At 37.1% G+C, this 19,802-nt stretch overlaps 1 protein-coding gene across 2 annotated transcripts in view; it reads right to left on the bottom strand.

The window, feature by feature from the left end:
• Positions 1-9,212: 9,212 nt before the first annotated feature.
• The window catches only part of LOC149071039 (eukaryotic elongation factor 2 kinase-like), a 31,014-nt gene continuing 20,424 nt past the window's right edge, over positions 9,213-19,802 (bottom strand). For both annotated transcript variants that reach the window (XM_089248681.1, XM_089248682.1), the window contains 7 exons: positions 19,009-19,269; positions 18,530-18,907; positions 15,394-15,525; positions 15,067-15,255; positions 13,367-13,482; positions 12,671-12,849; positions 9,213-10,570 (listed from right to left, as the gene is read on the bottom strand). In XM_089248681.1, the coding sequence (XP_089104807.1) occupies positions 10,461-10,570; positions 12,671-12,849; positions 13,367-13,482; positions 15,067-15,255; positions 15,394-15,525; positions 18,530-18,907; positions 19,009-19,269 (1,365 nt within the window). In that variant the 3' untranslated portion in view covers positions 9,213-10,460. The remainder of the gene's footprint in view (positions 10,571-12,670; positions 12,850-13,366; positions 13,483-15,066; positions 15,256-15,393; positions 15,526-18,529; positions 18,908-19,008; positions 19,270-19,802) is intronic.

Here is a 19,802-nt window from a genome sequence, read left to right as displayed (position 1 = left end):
ATGGGCCTCTCTCTCTCTACCCGGGGGCCTAAACAGCAGAGGGCTTATAAAAATGAGATCAGGTTGAAATGTTCGAGCGTGACCCCCCCCCCCCCTGACCAAAAAAATTATCGGCGTCCCCGCTGACCACCTTTTTTTTTTTGCTGTACTTATGCAAGACGGAAGTGTAGCGAAAGTTGTATGGTCCTTGATTTTCGTATACAGGGTGATTAAGAAAGAATCATCCGATTTAAAAATGATTCTACACTTGAAATCGCCATTAACAAAAACTGTTCATAGAAGGTTAACACATTCCCCCCCCCCCCCCGCATTTTTTCTTTAATGTAAATTAGTTTAGCAAATATCTTCGAAGTTTAGAATTTTTTTAAACTATTAATGAGTGGATAATTAATGTAATTATAGAAAAGAAAACTAAATTTTTAACAAAAGACCACATTATTCAAGAGGGTGTGGGAAGGTAAGTTGGACCGCTGCGAATTCAATTTCTAGATCACGGCACGAGGGGGGATGATGGAAGACATTGTGTGGTTGGCTTAATATATATTTATGTGTTACAGCCAAAGCCCGAAGTTCGGCCGATTCGTGACGGGGCTTGCCAGTTTGAGTTTCGGCCAAAGTCCGAATTGTAGAAATGATTCGGACTTTTTCACCGGCCATTCCGTGAAGTGGCCGGTGATCCCTGGCCAAAGCTCGATGTGCTGATGCAAGAGCTCCATTCGAAGAGAGAGAAAAAAAGTGTGATTTGGAGAAACTATAAAAATAATTATATAAACATGTAGTTTATAACCGCATCGTCACTGCGGTTGCCATAACTAACGCGGACATAATTATCACGATAAAATACGCCAAAACTTGACGATGATCCCGAATCATGTGTTTTGTTATCCGACCTTGGTCAGAGATAACCGGCCACTTCGCGAACTGGCCGGCCAATGTCCGAAATTCAAACATAGCCGGTTCTATATTAAACGAACAAATAATTTCTGAAAAAAAACAACAACAATGCATTGCACCCTCCCCCCTCCTGCGTACTGGCTTGAGTACCGTATATACGGGATGACCAGCAACTTTCAGCCCCTCAATATTTTCTTCACGTCGTTTCTGCCTTCAAGTCTCCACTTACGCTCTGGATATTATATCCAAGCGAACTTGGGACAGAAAAGTTGTCCCCAGAGGCGGAGATTTATGGTTTCTCTACCTTTCAGCCATTCTGGTCTAGCTTTCTTGATCAATCATTCCTCAGATTCACCACTCTGGGTTATTATAATAGCCAGCTTACGCCCCACCCCATAGGCGTAGATGGACTTGGAAGTCTGGGTGATGATGTCAATTCATATATACATTAGATCAGTCGACTCCACCTCTGACCACCCCCACGCATCTCCGCCCATGCCCCACCCGTACATATATCTAAATCATTCGTTCGATCGCCCACATGCTTTTACTGCTCATTCTCATTGCTTTATCCAACAAAGCATGCGCTTTCACACCCTCTGGGCAGTGCGGCCACACTGGGCAGTCACATCAGAGTTGAAGGGGGGGGGGGGAGAGGAGCTTTGTCGACCAAAACAACGCGTGGTCGGGGCGCCAAAAATAAGTCCCACATGGAGAAGATATTTTTTCACGAGGGGCGAGAAAAAACTAGGTCCGGCACAATCAGAGATTTTTTTTTCTCGAGCCGCTCCTGCCTCTGGGGCAGGCCGTAGTCGGCCTTTTCGTGGCCCCGGGGCAGACTTTCCCTTAGGGTCCCCTCTTTAAAGGATTATTATTACTCAAAACAAGTGTGCGAACTTCTGTGTGACCCCGGTTCGGGGCGCAGGGACAGTGCCGCAACTAGATACTTTGTCACCCGGGGCAAACCGGCATTTTGGCGCTCCTTGCCATGTAAAAGATGCAGTTAAAGGGTAAATTCGGCGCCCCTTCTAGTCCAGTGCCCGGGGCACCAGACCTGCCTGCTCCAACGTATGTTCAAGTGCACACAAACTGCAAGGGAAGATTAAGATATTCGTTGAAAGTCTAGTGGTCTAGGGCGTTCACCTGGCAAGGACGTGGGGTTGACTCCCCACGAGAGCAGTTGAGTTTTCTCTTTTTCCTAAATATATCTTCGCATCAGCCAGTGGTTAAAAACCTTCGTACAGTTTTAAGTATGCAAGTTTTAAGTATCAGGTGAGATACTCATCCACCTAGGTTGGCCGAGCCTGTCTCGTACATCTGATAAAGTGCATTTAAACGCATGAACTTCAGGTAAAGAAAAAAAACAAGTTTTATTGATTTAAAAACAAACTAAAAAAACAATCAAATCAAAGCTAACAGTAATAATAATTGAAAAAAAAAAAATCACATACGTTAATCATTCAGAGATCAGTGAGCGACATTTTCTTCTCTTGGATCTTGCAGCAACTCTTAGGCCAGGATTACACTATAGAAGTTTTATAAAAAATCATTTATAAAACTCGAAAAATATAACCAATAAGGCGATTGATTGCATTTGCTAGAATGTTACCAATACTCTTATTGGTTGCATTTTTCAACTTTTATAAAATAACTTTTAACAAACTTTTACAGTGTAATCTCGGCATTAATCAAACATATCTTTATGACACCGACAAAAAAAAAAGTTCCTTTCATCCCACAAAGGAATTCACATATAAAGCAGAGGACATTGGAATCATTGCGTAGGTAACAGAAAAAACACCATCTTTATGAAATCTTCTGGATGTACAACAATTATAAATTGAAAACTTTTATGTTTCAAATCTTTTCTTCATAGATCTTCCGATAAGATAAACATCGAAATTATCCAGACTTTTTTTTTAACCATTGAATCCACACTAATTAGTTGTAGAAATAACAGTCACCAGAGTAAAATGTATGGACATAGCAAATCACTCACAGTAGCAAAAAGGCAAGATTATGTAACACATTTTTCACGAATATTTTAATTAATAGAGTATGTAGCGACAAATCTTAATCACTGCATCTCTTCATGCATCTTCTACAAATAATGTGAAGCACAAAAATCATAAATCAGTGTAGTAACATTGGAGGTTCCGTTAATTCCAGATTCAAATCTTTCAGACACAACTCAGGGGAAGAGATCCTTGCATGCAGTCGACACTCGATTTTACAAACTGACACTAACGAATTAGTTGTCTAGTCTCAAACAATATGAGATTTCCTTAAATGTCTTTCCAATTTACGAACATTTGATTTTACGAATGTTTGTAAAAATGAGTGTGGACCATATAAGCAATTATCTGTTTCAAACGTAGTTGGTGATATCTGAAATTTTCACCAGCAGTTCGAACTGGTCAAGATATCCCAGAATGACATACATATAGAGCAAAGATGATATCAGATGCATTGGATTACGTATTCGAATCCATAGCATCAAAAAAATTAGGGTAATGGTCAGGCATCAGATTGACTCCAATAGAAATCATAGACACTTCTCAATTAATGGAAGTGTGTAGCGACAAATCATAAATCCTCTGACCATTAGACAAATCCTGAAGTACTTCATCAACTCAACTACCTCTTTTTCAAAGAATTTTAATGGCATGATTTGTGGTTTGAGTTTGTAATTGTAACGAGATCTTGGTTGACAATCACAATGTCTACTTGAATAGCTGAGAATGGATAACATACAGCCGAAAGCTCTGCATTCAAATTATGGCAATACAAACTCTACGGCAACAAACAACCACTGGTATTAGATTAGAATATTTCAAACATATTGCTACAATAAATGCAACAAATTGCAAAAAAGTGCCGTTTCATCAATCATTGTAGAAACATGCCGCATTGACCACAGGAAAAACATGTAGCATATTCGATTATTGCAAAAACATGCTGTGGCAGAAATCATCACAAAAACATGTCATCAATCATAATAGAAACATGTTGTGGCATTGTTCATCGCGAAAACATGTCTAATATTCGATCATCGCAAAAACATTTCACATATTCGATCATTACAAAACCATGTCGGGTATCGACCATAGCAAAAACATGTTATGCAATCCATCATCGCAAAAAAATGTCACATCATCCTTAATCACAAAAACAATCATCAGAAAAACACTTAATTGATAGTCAGACTCCCAGAACGGTCGGCAACAGCATGTACTCGATCTGGAGAGAACGTTGCAGCAAGCAGAAAACAACATCAATGGCCTCAGACAATCAACATAGGGGAAAAAAAATCAAAATTGACACACACATGCATTTGAAAATCCTTGAAAATATAGTTCACAAACACAAATGAAAAAAAAGAAGAAATAAATCGATAAATTGTTGCGTTACAGCAACAGGCATGTTACAAAATTCACATTTTCTGAATATCAAGTCAATTACATAATCACAAGCAATCAATACAAATACAGTCGAATATCTCAAAAAAATTAAATACAGTGATGATTGAACAAAGAACTGATATTGCTATGATATTGAGACAATCAGATCTACTTATTTCATCAAACACCATAAGAATTATAATGATATATACACACTAAAGCATAATCTTTTTTCCCGCACTATTCATTTTCCCCACTACAACTCAAATCGGAACTTGAGCAACTATCAGATGTTTCAATTACATTTCAAGAGACGATGGCGCAGGCGAAAAAAAAAGTAATGAAACAACAAATAGCTGTTTCAGTGGCATACCTTCCATAATAACCAGACAAGACTATGTACATAGTAATTCAATTCACTGAGAAAAATGCCTTGCCATCGATATCAGACTTCTCACAAAATTCCTAAATAATATCCACACACAACGCTCTCACAAAGTAATGAAAGCATCACTGGGAAGAAAAAACATCTCAATGGTTTAATGGAAAAAAATATATATATCATACGTACACATGGGAGGGTTAGTTTTGTTTTTCTTTTAATAATGGCAACACTGCTGTAGAATAATGGTTTGCAAAAGGGTGGACCACCAGGAGATGCTAAACGGCCAATAGGATTTGTGGCAAAACAAAAGAGCGAAAATGTAGTGAGTGGGTCTAATACAGCCAACAGGGTCTTTGCAGTTCCCTCAACATTTGACAAAAGCGGTTTTCTGGCGAGTGCAGATTGATGAACATTGCTGTATTTCATTCCGGCTCTACTCATGTGTGCTGTGAAGACAAGAATACAGGCTATTGAGAGCGAGCAGCCTAATTAAGTGGCCTACAGTGTCCACATGTATTCGAAACAGGAGCTCGACAGAGAGAGACCAAACATTGGGCGCGCTGGAAGTGGTAAAGAAATACGACAGTGCCAACAAGGACTCAAAGAAGCTTGCAGAGGGGCCACTACAGAACAATCTGTGTGAAAGCTTTCAGTGAAGGACCCCTGAGTGCATACAGTAAGCATTGATTTGCTATAACAAAAATAAAGTGCCAATCGGCATTGAAGTAATTGCAGGCATTTCCCTGGTCAAAAATTGCTGTACTAACTCTATCAACACATTAGGAAGTGCCAAAGGCTTCCACTTTGTAGGCAACATGTTTCGTAGAATGCCTGTGACTACATTTTGCTCCAGTAGAGAGCCCGTCTGGAAAACTGATTGAAAACAGGCCATTGCCAAGTGTATGTGAGAAAATGGCTGTGTGAATGAGAGAACGGGCGAGCTAGTGATCAAACTTCTGGGTCACTGACATGATTTTTGTCTAACTTGACCGCTCACTTGCATAGCAATCACTGACTCACAAATTCACATGATTTTGACAAAAAAAAAAAAAAGCCATGAAAGATAGACACAAACAATTTGAAGCATTTGAAAGAGAACGTTTCAAAGTTTGTTTTCTTCTCAATTACCTTTAATTACATCTAATAGATGCCGCAGCATGAACGGTTATGATGGCTATGAATAGCACAGTTGTAATGGCGAATGTGCAAGGAAAACTTTATGTGGGTGAAGTTGTTTTTTTAAACTAAATCTTTCATTCAAGTCCAACACAATTTCAAAAGAGACATGATAGAAAACCATCTATACTCTGAATAGCATTCGAAAGTGGGAAAGAATTTTCAGGCGACCAGTAGTGTTTTGGCTAAAGCAAGGTGTGGCTTTCTGAAGCCGGCATTGAGGGAGTGCATGAATCTTTTCTTCAAAGCTCTAATCACTTGGACACTGTCTTCCCAGAATGCTGGATTGGTCAGTGGCCCAATCCCATGGCCACCTAGGTCAACGGACATCATGCCGTTGGATTTTTTTTCTTTTGGGGATCCATTGAAGGCCAAATTTATGCCACTAAAGTGAAAAATTTAAACGACAACGCATCGTACAAGGAATATTGCTTGTTAACACTTCCATGTTACAAAGAAATGTTATATAGGCTTGATACATCCTCTGCCCCACTAAAGGTGTAGAAATGTCATAGTAAGGAAAAAAAATTGAAGCCTTTTCTTTCAAATGCTTTAAACCGTTCATCTCTATCTTCAACAGCTTTTTTAAAATAAAGTGTTTTCCAAATCATGTCAGGATTTCTGGACCACCCCGTGCTTTGAAATGTCAAAATTTGACGAAACATAGTTGCCAGTTATATTTAAAAAAAACCAACCCTCACATTCGAAACTAAAAACTAAAACGTTGACTCAAAATCAAAATAAACAAAAAAACATCAAACATAACTAGTAAAAAATAAAACAAACTAAAATTGGCAACAGCATAAAAAAATGACTAAATATATGATAGCATCAAGCAAAATATGAAAAAAATGTTAAAATTTTAGTTTTTTGGAAAATGAACTATAACAATTTTTTTTAAAAAATCGATTGATAGACTGATTGAAAAACGATTATCACACCAGAGGCACCATTTTTTTCATTGTTTACCCACCTCCCCACATTTCTGCGTCATAATACTGTACAGTCAAATTTGTGCATTTTTAAAGACATTAATGGAAGGTATAAAATGTTCAATTCTTTTGAAATAAAAATTACACGAAAATCCTAGAAAGCATCGATCAAAACTCAAAATAATCATGACGCAGATAATTTGACAGAATTGATAACAGAAATTAAAAGGCTAATTAAATATTGAACACAAAACCGGGAAAAACTTGGCAAATGCGCCAAGACATTTGCACAAAATCAAAATATCTAAGACTTGATAATATCACACTTTTTTTTTAAATATCCCATTGGGTATATTCTATCACAATATCGATACATATATAATACATCATATTCACGAAGAAACGAGCAGGTTGAACGAATACATATGTGAGTTTAGACACATCACATTTCTGATATATATACACGTATATTCATTCAAGCATATTAATTACATTACACTGAACGTAAATTAGGGGTTGAACAATGAGACTAACATGCTCATGTGTCATCACTTTACATGGTTGCATACTACGAGATGCGTCAAAGTTTCACAAATTTCTTTAAAGCAGTTCTTTTATACCAAGCTTAAATTTGCGGATGAATAGACTTCATGTCAAGATAAATACACAGCATGATGTTCGAAAGGCAGTTGAAAACTACTGACGCGTATACAGAAAAGCAATGATGCTGAGCTCTCTCCTAGTTCATTCTAGTGCCACTTCCAAGGGGCAACAAAACCTACATTGGGCAACATTCGAAATTATAGGAAGAGCAAGAGAGTTTAATATTGCTGACTGTGAAACTACAGCCATTACATAGTATAGTCGAGGGTTTCGAGGAGATAAAAAGCGAACTCAATCCACTGTTGACTATTTCACGAATGGGGAAGGTTGAAATTGTTCTCAACCATTTTATTGCATTCATATTGGTTTGTTGCCAAGATTGAATACCTTATATTAAAAAAGAAAAAGAAAAAAAAAGGAATGTCAGACACCATAACAGCTAATCAACTTAATTTTCAGATTTCATGTTTCAGTTCCGCGTCCGACCCCTTATACAGAATGTCCCTAAATTCATGGGAAAAATGCAAAAGGATGATAATATACACAAACTAAACTCACAAATATCCATCAAGAATATGCCCTGGTACTGAAAAAGAGCTCAAACAAGGCAGCATGGCCCAAACCCCAGCATTATCTGTTATAAAAAGGTTTCAACAACTGGCTGATGCAAGGAAAGAAAATTCAACCGCCAAGCTTGCTCACCCGGATTACGAGAGGATGGTGGTTTGATTCCCCCTACTGAGGCGATTGAATTTTCTTTCCTGAATTGAAGGGTAAAAGTGGTAAACAATGTAAGTACCAAAAGGAGAAAAAAATCTGTTTTCTTTTGCAGATTGTAGGGACGTTCGCATTTGCAATCTCCTTACACGCTCTTTTGAAACACTTAGAGCAGGGTTTCTCAACCTATGGTCCACGACGATGACACAGGTCAGGTGGTTCACAGGCAGACTTGATTATTTTAATCTAACTGAATGAAAAACATTTAAATTGAGATTAGTAATATGGGTTTAAATAAAAATTAGACTTTCATGCTTAAGGCAACTCTAATCTAATCGAAGAAAACACTGGAAATCGTGATATTAAATAAAGTAAATTGTAACAAAAAAAAATCAATTTATGACAAATTTACTAAAATTGCTGAAGAGTCGGGGAATAAAGGACTGCAGCATTGCGTTAAACTAAAATGATGTATTACATGGAAATAAAAACATTTTTCGTTGCTGGAGGGGGGAATTTTTATTACCGAAAACTGTGATCTGAATACAACAAAATACAAGATAGTGCCAATTATAACCAAAAAAGTTGCCATAAGTTGGCAAAATCGACAATTGTTGCTGAAATCGCTGAAAAGTATGAATCAGTGGAAAAGTGAAGGGCATACTGGGACTCACAGTGAACTGAAATGTAATTTGCAGGAAAAAATGTTGAACATGACAGAATATGTAAGATAAAAAAGATAGAGTATTTTTAGTCATAATAATCACAGTATAATTTATATGTTATGAAAGTTATCTTCATTCGCCATTCTAAATAAAGATTAGAAATTTGAATAAGCTTCATTGTGAAAAAAAATGGACAACTGTATGAAACTGGAACAGACAAAAGCACAAAAATGTCCCATAAAATACAGACGCATGGTCACGCCACTCATGCTGTGAGATACAGGTCAGACAAATTGTCTCAGATATTTTACAGTCCTTGAATTCAGAGGAAAAACGCTGACTTAGGACTACCAGACTTTTTCTCATTAATAACATTATAAAACATTGCTCACTTGGCACTTTAACATGGAAAACAGGGTTTGTATTTTTTTTTTTTTTTGGCACTTATAATGTTTACCATTATTACCCTTCAATTCATCTTTGCATCAGACAGCTGTTAAAAACCTTTGCATATATAAGGGGAGAGTGCCATCTCATCTCCAGATTCTCTATTATGTCTACACATAAGATGGAACAGTTTATGAATGCAAATAAAGCTGACAAGATGTAAGGGATAGCCAAGGTGTAATAGTGGCGAAAGTGAAAGACTTCACTGTGAGCAATATCCCATGCTCTGTGAACCTGCTCATAAAAAACAAGTGGGACTGTACCACCAGCTGATGGGAAGCAGACATGATTCTGGACAGTCAGAACACCAGCTAGGAACAAGGATATTTTGCAAATGGTGAAATATCGAATCTTTCATTTCAGACTACTTTTGCACCTTCCAATTATGTGACAAATATTGGTTGGTTTTTACTATAATCACCCTTGCATTTAGATTATGAATTTAAGAGCACCCTGTTGATTTACGAGAAACGAATTCAATAAATGACTGGAAAAAAAACTAGAACCCACAGTTGAGATAAGTGTTAACATCGAAAGAGTAAATTGATACACCCAGATATGTACACTGATAGAGAAATTAAGTACAGAAAATGCTTGAGAGTTAATGCACAGGTTTCTTTTTTCTTGCAAGAAATTTCATCTTGAAAGATCATTTCCAAACTAGCAATGAAGTCACGTTAGGTATTTGGGTATGCTTTCTCAAAAAGATACCCTTCTAGAATTCATCGCCCGAAAGAAATTACGTTTGACACAAACTAATTTTCTTGCTCTTTGATAAATAAGGTGCTACTGTCTTTTTTAAAAAAGAAATCTTCTGCAGAAAAATCTAGGAAAGTGGACCTATCCATTCCCGAGCATATGCGGTACTTCATTACTCTACAAAAACCATGTATATACAATCACCAGAGGGGAAAAAAATCGGTCAACTTATGCATATATTATACGAAAAAAGTAAAATAATCAAAATCACAATAACAGGGGGTGGGGGGGGGGTAACGAAAGCAAAATAATATCAAAGCTAAAGATGATTCAGACTTTCAGTAATAATGGAAAAACACAATATCAGAAATAACTTGACAAATTCTGAATGATCTTTAACATTATCAATGTATGGTTATAATAGGACAAAAATCATCACTATCGGGTATATGTTTGAAACACAAACTAAATAAACAAATACAATTTGAAAAAAAAAGGGGGGGGGGGGAGGGAGGAAAAACTTTGATATTTCATTGCAGGATCAATCGCCACATTCTGAGAGAGCAGCCTCTGCCTTCATGTAATAGTTGTTGGCCAGTTTTCCCTTCATGCACGACATGGCGCATTCTGCTGCTGCTTGATATAGTTCCGCTGAAACAATGAAAGATCAAATTAATCACAATGTGCAAAATTATTGAGTAAACTACAAAAATCGAATTGAATTATATGTTTTTGAACGTTTGTGGCGGAACCTTCTGTCACAGAGAAGTCAGTTCATATTCTTGGGAAACAATAAAAAAATTCAATCAGATAACTACAGTCAAATCACCTGATATCACACCACAATATTGTAATTCGCAGAATTATAGTGCTATAACAAGTTTGATGTTATATCAAATCACAGTTTACACTGTCGTAAGTTTTAATGCCTACCTATGCATGGAAGATTCACTCACAGAAAATTTCTGATGTCAAGCGAGATTGACGTCAGGGTTCAACTGTATATAATAGATTGGGAAACAAATTTATGAATTTATTTTCAAAAACACAGATTATATCAGGTGTGGATCCATGTGTGAAAGGGGGATGAAGTGATTACCTTCCCCAAGACCAGTAAACACAAAATGGAAAATAATGGTTCTGTTCCCCAAAAATATGTATTATATTTACAGTTTTCCCCACTAATTTACGCTCCATGACATACTGCCCCGGATTAGTGCCTGGACGACATAGACAGGCTTGCTAATCTTCAGAACGTTAAAATCCTGTAACTTTGTAACTTTATGAAAATCCTGTAATTCACTTAAAAATCTGGCAAACATACTTTTGAATGCAAAATTTTTTTATGGTCATATTAAGAACTAACCTAAGAAGTAGGCTAATCATAAGGTGAACATATTAAACATGTTTCATGGGACATTCCTGTATCATCATTCGCTCTCAGACTATTCTAAAGGCATTTCCATTTTTTCCAACGATGCTTCCTTGAATGACATTTATACAATATTTTTGTTATGTTAAACATTTTTTCTGTGAAATCATTCTAATTAACAGATTGATAGAAACCCTCAAATTCCCTTCCATCAGCAATTAGGATTTTTGCCAACAACTAGTGATGTCCCGTATTTTCTATAATTTTTGATATGAAAATATGGCCAGCATAAAAATACCTGTTTAATTGTTCTACCAGCTGGCTAACAATCAAACACATATTAAAAAAAAACCACTTTCAATGAGAATGGGCTGCCAAGTTTGTTTATGGTTGTAGATTTGAACAGCTTTGAACACTGTTCATACAGGATACCGTTCAGGTGATGAGATTTTGAAAGAGCCATTTCAATATGAACTGGGGTAGAGTCGCTTTTTAAAGAAAGGCAGCGGAAAACAGCAAAGTCAAAATTTTTTTTCTTGATTTCTCAAGTTTTTCCACGTTGATGGTAATTGAAATCTGTGAATATTAATTCATAATCCAGAAGCCCTGTAATCCTTGTGAAATCTGGCATTGCTGGGCTAAATCCATAAAGTTGGCAGCAGATATTTGCCAATAGCTCTAAGGAAAAAACACAGATTAAATTTTAAACATTTAATTATTAAATAATTAAACAAATTTACTTCCCAAGGAAAAAAGAGCATGTTTGTAAAGAGCAATACATAACAATGAAATTTGTTTTACTGCAACAAATAGCATTTCAGTGATTCCTACGCTTTATGGATAGACATGTATCATTAAGAAGCGAGATGAACCAGATGTTCCTGCTAGCACCGTGAACGGTACTACAAATTTGCTGCCATTGTTTGATCGTCGATTAATAATGGACGGACTTGTGAAATGCACTGCCACAAAATAGGTTTAACGCCTATACCAATCCATTCACTGCTATTCAACAATCTCCTCAAACAATGGCAACAGCTGTCTTCATCATGATGTCGTTCTCTTACTGTGGTAACAACCTGTTACTAATAAGTGCTTTGAAAAGAAACATTCTTCCTTGAAAGTATCTGAATCACAAAAATTCAGTTGATAGTGATAAAACATTCTCTTCCCCCCCCATATTCTTGTCACAACACTTCATATGCTTCTGGAGGGGGATTTCTGCAAGCGAATGCAAAAATTCAAGGTTATTAAATTGCTTATCATGGAAAACTGGCTCCATTTTCAGAAGGTGGAAAAAAAATGTGTATTTGTGTTTAATGCTTATGTTAATATAAAAGAAAGCGAGAAAATTTGTGACATTTTGATTATTCGCTTACCAGCTTTGGCCAGGTCTTTAGTTAAGCCGTAGCCACCTTTGCAATATAGTTCAGCTTGTCTACTCAGCAGTTCGTAGCTGGGATCATCGATGCAGTTGTCATACTCGCCTCCTTCGTCCACTTCCTCGGTCGTCAGTGCTCTTTCGTACCAATACACAGACTGGTTCCAAGATATCTCCCTATATTTATGTAAATTGCAGACGAAAATAAAAAAAATTACAAATTCATGCAGGAAAATGTAGAAAATAGGGAAACAAATGAAATAATGCAAATTTCAAGACCAATTCTGCACGTAAATATCAATATTTCTTTTCTGTGAAATAATTTTCAATTGATAATCTCAATCCAGTTAACGGCTACTGCATCCCTCCCCCCTTCCACACTACCACATTGATAGACTTTATACTTTAAGAAACCCTGAATAATACAGTAGAGGCTACACTGTCTGACACTCTATAATCTGGAATTCTGTTAAGACTTTTTATTTATTGTGTTGCATTCACGATAAACTGAAAAATCGGTCTTACAAAATGAGAGCAGTAGTACACAACAAAGTGCCGGGAGTTAACATAAATCAGTGTAACTACATCTGCATCAAAAAGACTCGTTTCAGAAATTCTGCACGATTTTCGTAAGAGGGAAGTTGAGCAAAGCATGTACCTATCATTTATGTGGCTTATCTGTAGACAGACATACCTCACATTTTCACCAGTTTCATAAAATTTTGCTAGAATGATCATCGATGCACGGTCCCCGGCATAAGCAGCTTGAGTGAGATATTCTATGCCAAAGTCTGTATTTTCTTCAGAGACCTATATAAAAAATAAATAAATCAAACTTCTCTCAGTAGTGAACTCTAAACAGTGAAAACACAGCTGAGTGCCACAGAATCACTATGAAGGTCACAAACTCAAATGTAGCAAAGAACCAGTCAATTAGACATACACCACTGAATACCGGCCATATTCAATAATCAGGCTTGTGGGCCACACTCTGTGAGCCATAAGATAAGAAAATCGTTAACAAAATCATTTTTGAGGCCAATACCACATGACCCTGTAGTCTTAAAACATATAATCAACTGATTCTTAGCTTTATGACAATTAAAATAGCTATATAATATATGATTAGTATAACTTGGCTGTGCATAGGGTCTATTGACACTGACATCTTGGCCCACACTGTGTGACAGTTTGAAGAAACCTGATGCAAACAGTTCTGTACATCATGGCGCACTCACATATTTGAAGTACAGCTGGCTGACAGGTTGGGATTTTTGGCGCAGACTCAACCCCCCCCCCCACATTGATTTTGAAGTAAATTAACAGAGTAATCAAAAAATTATCGGTAATTTTAGTCTTTAGTTTCAAACCCTGTCTGCCTGCTGCAAGTTGCCAGGACTCTATGGTATGCAGAATTTAAATTTATCACAACATAAATGTTCCACTTGTCTGTACAGAAAGAGAGAGCCTATAGAGCAATGATCCCTGATGATTTCTAAAAAGGTCTGCCGTGAGATAGGGCAGGAATGCCACAAAATATTTTAAGAATAAAAAATAATATTGAGCAAAGTAATAAAGTTGTGATTCTCAATCAGTGAGGTCACAGCCCTTCAGAGTTGCCACAAAAGTGCCTCGAAAGATTAAGCAACCATTTAAAGTTCATAAATTATTGCTCTTGTGCTTATTTACATAAATAACAAGGCAAACATTAAGCAGAAGAATCTTAAATTTTCTGCAATTCACCATTAAAAAAATGTCTGTTATATTTTCTATGGGCATGGGTGGAAAGGTTTCCTGCGATTACATTTTGATGCAATAATAATATGCGTTAAACATAAACACATAGATGCCAAATCGCATACTTGAAAAATCTGTAGTTTATCATGTGATGACATACTTCACAAAGGAAACATGTGACAAAAATAAAAGGGAAAACAAAGGGATTTTTTTTCTTGGATCTGCAATGGATGACCATATATAAAGCCCATTTTTGCGGGATGCATTTTTTGGGGTCCGGATTTTTTAACAATAATTGGCAACTTTGCTTGCTTTTGGGATCATATTTAGCAACAATTACCGATTTTTCTTTCTTGAAATCCTGCGATTTTCCATATTTTTCCTAAGAAAATGTGGTCAGCCTAGAATAGCAAACACTGAAGGAATATTTTCTTTAGAGATTTTCCATTAAAACAAAAAACAATTAGAGGACTTTTAGGGATCTTTCCATGAAGATACGAAAAATCTGAAGAATCTGATTTCCGACCAAAAATCAGATACAATCAGTACAAAAATCAGAAGGCTTCTGGGGAAATAATAAGCATTGGCACCTATGTAAACAAATAATGACAACAGAACATATCTTCAAAACAGAACATATATCAAAATGGCACATACATTGACAGCAATAGCAGTGAGCAGGTCGTGAGGCAGCTGCAGGTGAATTCTTGCCATAACAATAACAGCTTCGAGATTGCCGCAGCTGGCCGCATGTTTGAGGTGATGGAAAGCGGAATCATGGTCGTAATCATCTGAGCCTTCCGAAAATCTGCCCAGCTCATAGTATTTTGCCAAGTCCATGTGTATCTAGAATGTAAACAAAATGAGTTGATTGATGAATCGTAAATTCTAGTTCACAACTACAACATGAACAAGTAAAACTGACAGAAATGGACAAGGCAACTTTCAAACAGTTATGGAGCTTTTTTTGAACCCTTCTCATACCTGTCCCAAGACTGATCTTCCGGAACGCTTATAGCCATCCTCTTGCAACTTGCGAAGCTGTACTTCATGGTGGACGCACGAAGGTCTGGACTTGCGGGCAACTAGCTCTTGAAACTCTAAAATCTCCTTCTCCTGCACACATGATCGTAAATATATTAGGTTCTCTGACTTTTCCACTAAACTTTGAAATTAATTTTATTAAAAAAAAAAAAGAAGAGAACTATTATTTAATCTTGGGGGGGGGGGGCAGTGCATTTGACATGTGGTGGTTATCACCTCACAAGGATCTGAACAGGTGTTTCCCCAAGGCAAGAAAATATGCTGAATGCAGTGAAACCTGTCTAAGAGACAGACTCTACGAGAAACAGAATCAAAAGGTAGTCCTTCTGTACAGCATTATAAAACTTGCTAACCCCAAGTCAGCAATCATGTTCATAGTCATTTTGTCATTTGAGGACTCGTGTTGATTTAGATCAAAATTATCATCCTTCTTCATTTGATAGTGTAACTTTTTTTTCCTGACTGCTGCTGATAACACTCAGCACAGTAATAATTTTATCAGCTAAAAACATAGTACTGTTTATGATGCCTCTTGAATCTCAACTCTCATCTTGAATCTTACTATATTTACGAAATCATCTTGTCTGTACAATATAATCAAATATTCTGCAACTGGACCATGATGTTCTTGCTTCCTAGGATTATCCTAACACACATTAGTTGTTGTTGCTGCTCAGTCTTTCGCTGGAAATCCCTCTTTTGGGATCCAGAGGACAACGATGTTGTAACATTGTAGCTTTTACTGTTGTTGGTAGCTGCGAATTCAAAGAACCCAACAGCTCTGTTTGTTGAAACTTCCCTAGCTTTGTATAGGTGCTCAGAAGAAAAGATTTGCTGTGCTTCATTACATTTTTTTACAAGGTTTGAGAACTAAGCGCAACATGATTTTCTTTCCAAAAGCTGCTTCAGTTTTTCTTCTTTAAAAAGACGAGTTTCCAGTTGGAAGACAAGACAAAAGACTTCTATGAATCAGAATATTCCACACACAGACAATTTTATTTTTAGTAACGACTTGCTCTTTGTTTCACACTGCACACCAAACAGGCTCTACTGACCATTGTCAAGTTTAGCTATTGCCCTCCATGAAGGGTCTGGGAAACTTTATTATACAGGGTAAGCAAAAATGAATGAAAGGATTTCAAAGCTTTACTACGCAAAATGTAATTAATGTATTTATTCAAAAGAAACATACGTATAGAGGTATTATAATAAAGTTTTGAATGTAGTCCTTACAAATGTTCAACATGCGCTCCTTTTGTTACACAGCATATATCAAGTCTGTAATGCAATTTTTGCCAAACCTTGTGTAACATGTCTGTACTGAATGCATGTCTGTCTGAACATTCACATGCAACAGTGCAATACCAACATGATTCCTCGAAGGTTAATGTGTTTTGCAGAATATCCTGTGAAAAGATCTACGGACAGTTTTTTTTTCCACCGTGATGGGAATTGTGTACCTCGATATGCTCCAATTATGGCTTCTGCCACAATTACAAGATGGCCTACCTAGCTTTATTCTGCAACAGGATGGTGCACCAACACATTTTCTGACTGAAGTACAGAACCACCTTAATAACACGTTACCACAATGGTGGATTGGTCGCGTATCTGCCCTAGACAAAGCACTGTTACCTTGGCCACCACAATCCCCGGATCTTACTCTGAGCAATTTTTTTTGTGGGGGGTTCATAAAGGATCGTGTGTATGTGCCTTCAGGTCCAACGACCACGACTGATTTAAAAGCATGTATCACAGCTGCTATCACCAGCATTGATACAGATATGCCACACAAGGTTTGGCAAGAATTGCATTATAGACTTGATGTATGCAGTATAACAAAAGGAGCCATATTGAACATTTGTGAGGACTACATTCAAAACAAAACTTGATTATAATACTTCTATACGTATTTTTTGAATAAATACATTAATTACATTTTGCATAGTAAATAGCTTTGAAATCCTGTCATTCATTTTTACTTACCCCGTATATTAAGAAAACAACAAATCAGAAAACCATATGGCAAAAAAATTAGAAGAGGTCAGGCAAAAGTCCTTCTCAGTTAAAATGCTTCTCCATTGAAATTAGTTATACCACCTGAAAACGATGACCTGTAGTGGACAATCATTTTCTCTAGGATTAAAAAAATTTCTGCCAAATTATCGAGTGAACTCAATCCATGCAGGAAGTTATGGAGCAATAATGTGCAATGTTTCACTTCACTTCAGCTTTTTCCACAATTCTCACTTTTGCATTTTACTGACAAAAAACGATCACTGACAGCTGTGAAACTACAAACCGCTTATGATTATAATTACAGAAAGTTAAAAGTTTTCACAAAAATAAAAAAACCATTTTAATCTAGCTGTTTTTTCCAGTCGCAAATTTTTCCTGGTTCCAGTGTAGTTACAAACTACTAGTTTTTGTTGCAAGAAATCAGCTTCTACCTCCTGCATGAGAGATCATTTGGAAGGCTCTCGAAAAAGGTCGGCAATGGCCCCTAGAAGCTATAATGCACACTTTACGAACCACCGACTTAGATTATCAGCACCCCTGAGTCACTGAAGAAACATTGATCAGAATTTGTCCAAACTGTAGGTCCAGGTCTAGTTTTGATTTCCGTGAGGATCAAATAACTATGTTGTTACAAAAATGATCAGACCAATTTAGAAATTAATAAAGCTATATAGACATTATGGGTGTACCCAGGGCTACAACTGGGGGGGGGGGGAGAGAGCAGGCGGGTCTGTTGCCCTGGATGCTGGACTAAAGAGAGAACCGAATTCACCCTTTAACTGCCCTTTCTACATTACACGAGGGCTCCAAAATGCATGCTTGCCCTGGCTGAAAAAGTGTATAGTTGTGGCCCTGGGTGCACTCCACCCCCAACCTTTGACAGGTTCATCAATAGTGTTTATACTACTTCTTCACAATATGCATACTATGGAATATTTTCTTAAGAATATAGTTTGGAAATCCAATATCTTGAGGCTTAATGTCAAAATGACTGACTTATAGCTAATTATTCAGTGTTACTGAAACACTTTTTTTGTTGTTGCAGAAATGAACTTACATCAACACTGCATTCTGATTCACATCTCTGTCGTTTCCCTCTCTGGAACGATCCTTTCTCAGAATCTCCAGAACCGTTTTGAAAGGAACCATAGTCTGGTCCAATTCCTGCATCCTCTTCATCATCATCCTCTTCTTCCCTTCCTCTGATATTCTCATTTTCATATCCATGATCACTCTCATAACTGCCCGAAATAAAACCGCTGGATATCCTGCTGCTGGCAGAATCCGAAGTCATGAAGGATGGACTCATCGGAGGACTGTTGCTTGCATGGGACGAACAACGGGAGCGTAGGAATTCCTTCCAGTGGGTTCTTTCGAAGTAGGACGGACTGATGCAGAGATCCTCTGTACCACGCACTTGGGTCTTGCTTGAAAGCTGTAGATTAGGCACGGTTATATAAACATTAAATTTTTTGCACACAAATCAAAATTCAATGAGTATTTGAACTATATTCAGAGGAAAAGAAAAAGCCATACCTGCAAAACAGATAGTTTCCTGCCAAATGCTGTTTCAGACGAAGACATGTCGAATGAAGAGAGTCCAAGGCTTTCGCAGATCTTATTACAAACGTGGGAATGAAAAAACAGTGCCATTCCCCTGGTGCCTAGGTTGCCATCACCGTAACCCTTGCCACAAGCAGTGTGAATCTGTGGATCAGTGTAAAGATCTCCAACACCTTGTATATCGACAACAATCAGCTCATGCCCAGAACGCTCAAATGTGAAATGGCTGAATGCCTGCAGAGAAAAAAGTGTAACACAATAAAAATTGTAATATGGTTAGAAAAAGCAAAAAACTGTAGTTATTTCATATATTTTTTTTTTATCTGTGTTCAGGAAAAAAATTTGCAGAGCTCATTTAGCACGAGCTGAAGCAACACAAATTTTCTTCCATTTTCCATCTTGTTTCGTTTGAGGTTGAAATTCAATCTCATAAGTTATTTGTCTACTTGAGACATGATGAAAAAGCATTTTAATATCTATCACATCTAAACATGCTGTGATTGTCTCTAAAACAAAATGGACCCTGTTTTTATGACCTTTCTTTCTGTAGTCTTTGGTCTTGTTTTCATTGTGATAAGCATATTTTAAGTATTTTTATGGTGTGTTCAATATGGCTGATCAAAAACTGTATTTGCAGACGTGCCAACTTTTTGGAATCCAAAAATTCAGAGATACCCTCAAGGGAAGGGGGGTACATTTCCCCTGGACACGATTTACACTTTTCCTTTTTCCAAACCAACAAAGGAAAAGCGCCCCCACACAGGTGA

Source organism: Pholcus phalangioides, unplaced genomic scaffold (genome assembly GCF_987345545.1).
Source record: "Pholcus phalangioides strain wild (caught in Gottingen) unplaced genomic scaffold, Ppha-v1.0 ptg000020l_1, whole genome shotgun sequence".
NCBI classification, from domain to species: Eukaryota; Metazoa; Arthropoda; class Arachnida; order Araneae; family Pholcidae; genus Pholcus; species Pholcus phalangioides.
Note: the sequence above shows the minus strand (reverse complement) of the source record. Positions and strands in the feature narration are given on the sequence as shown.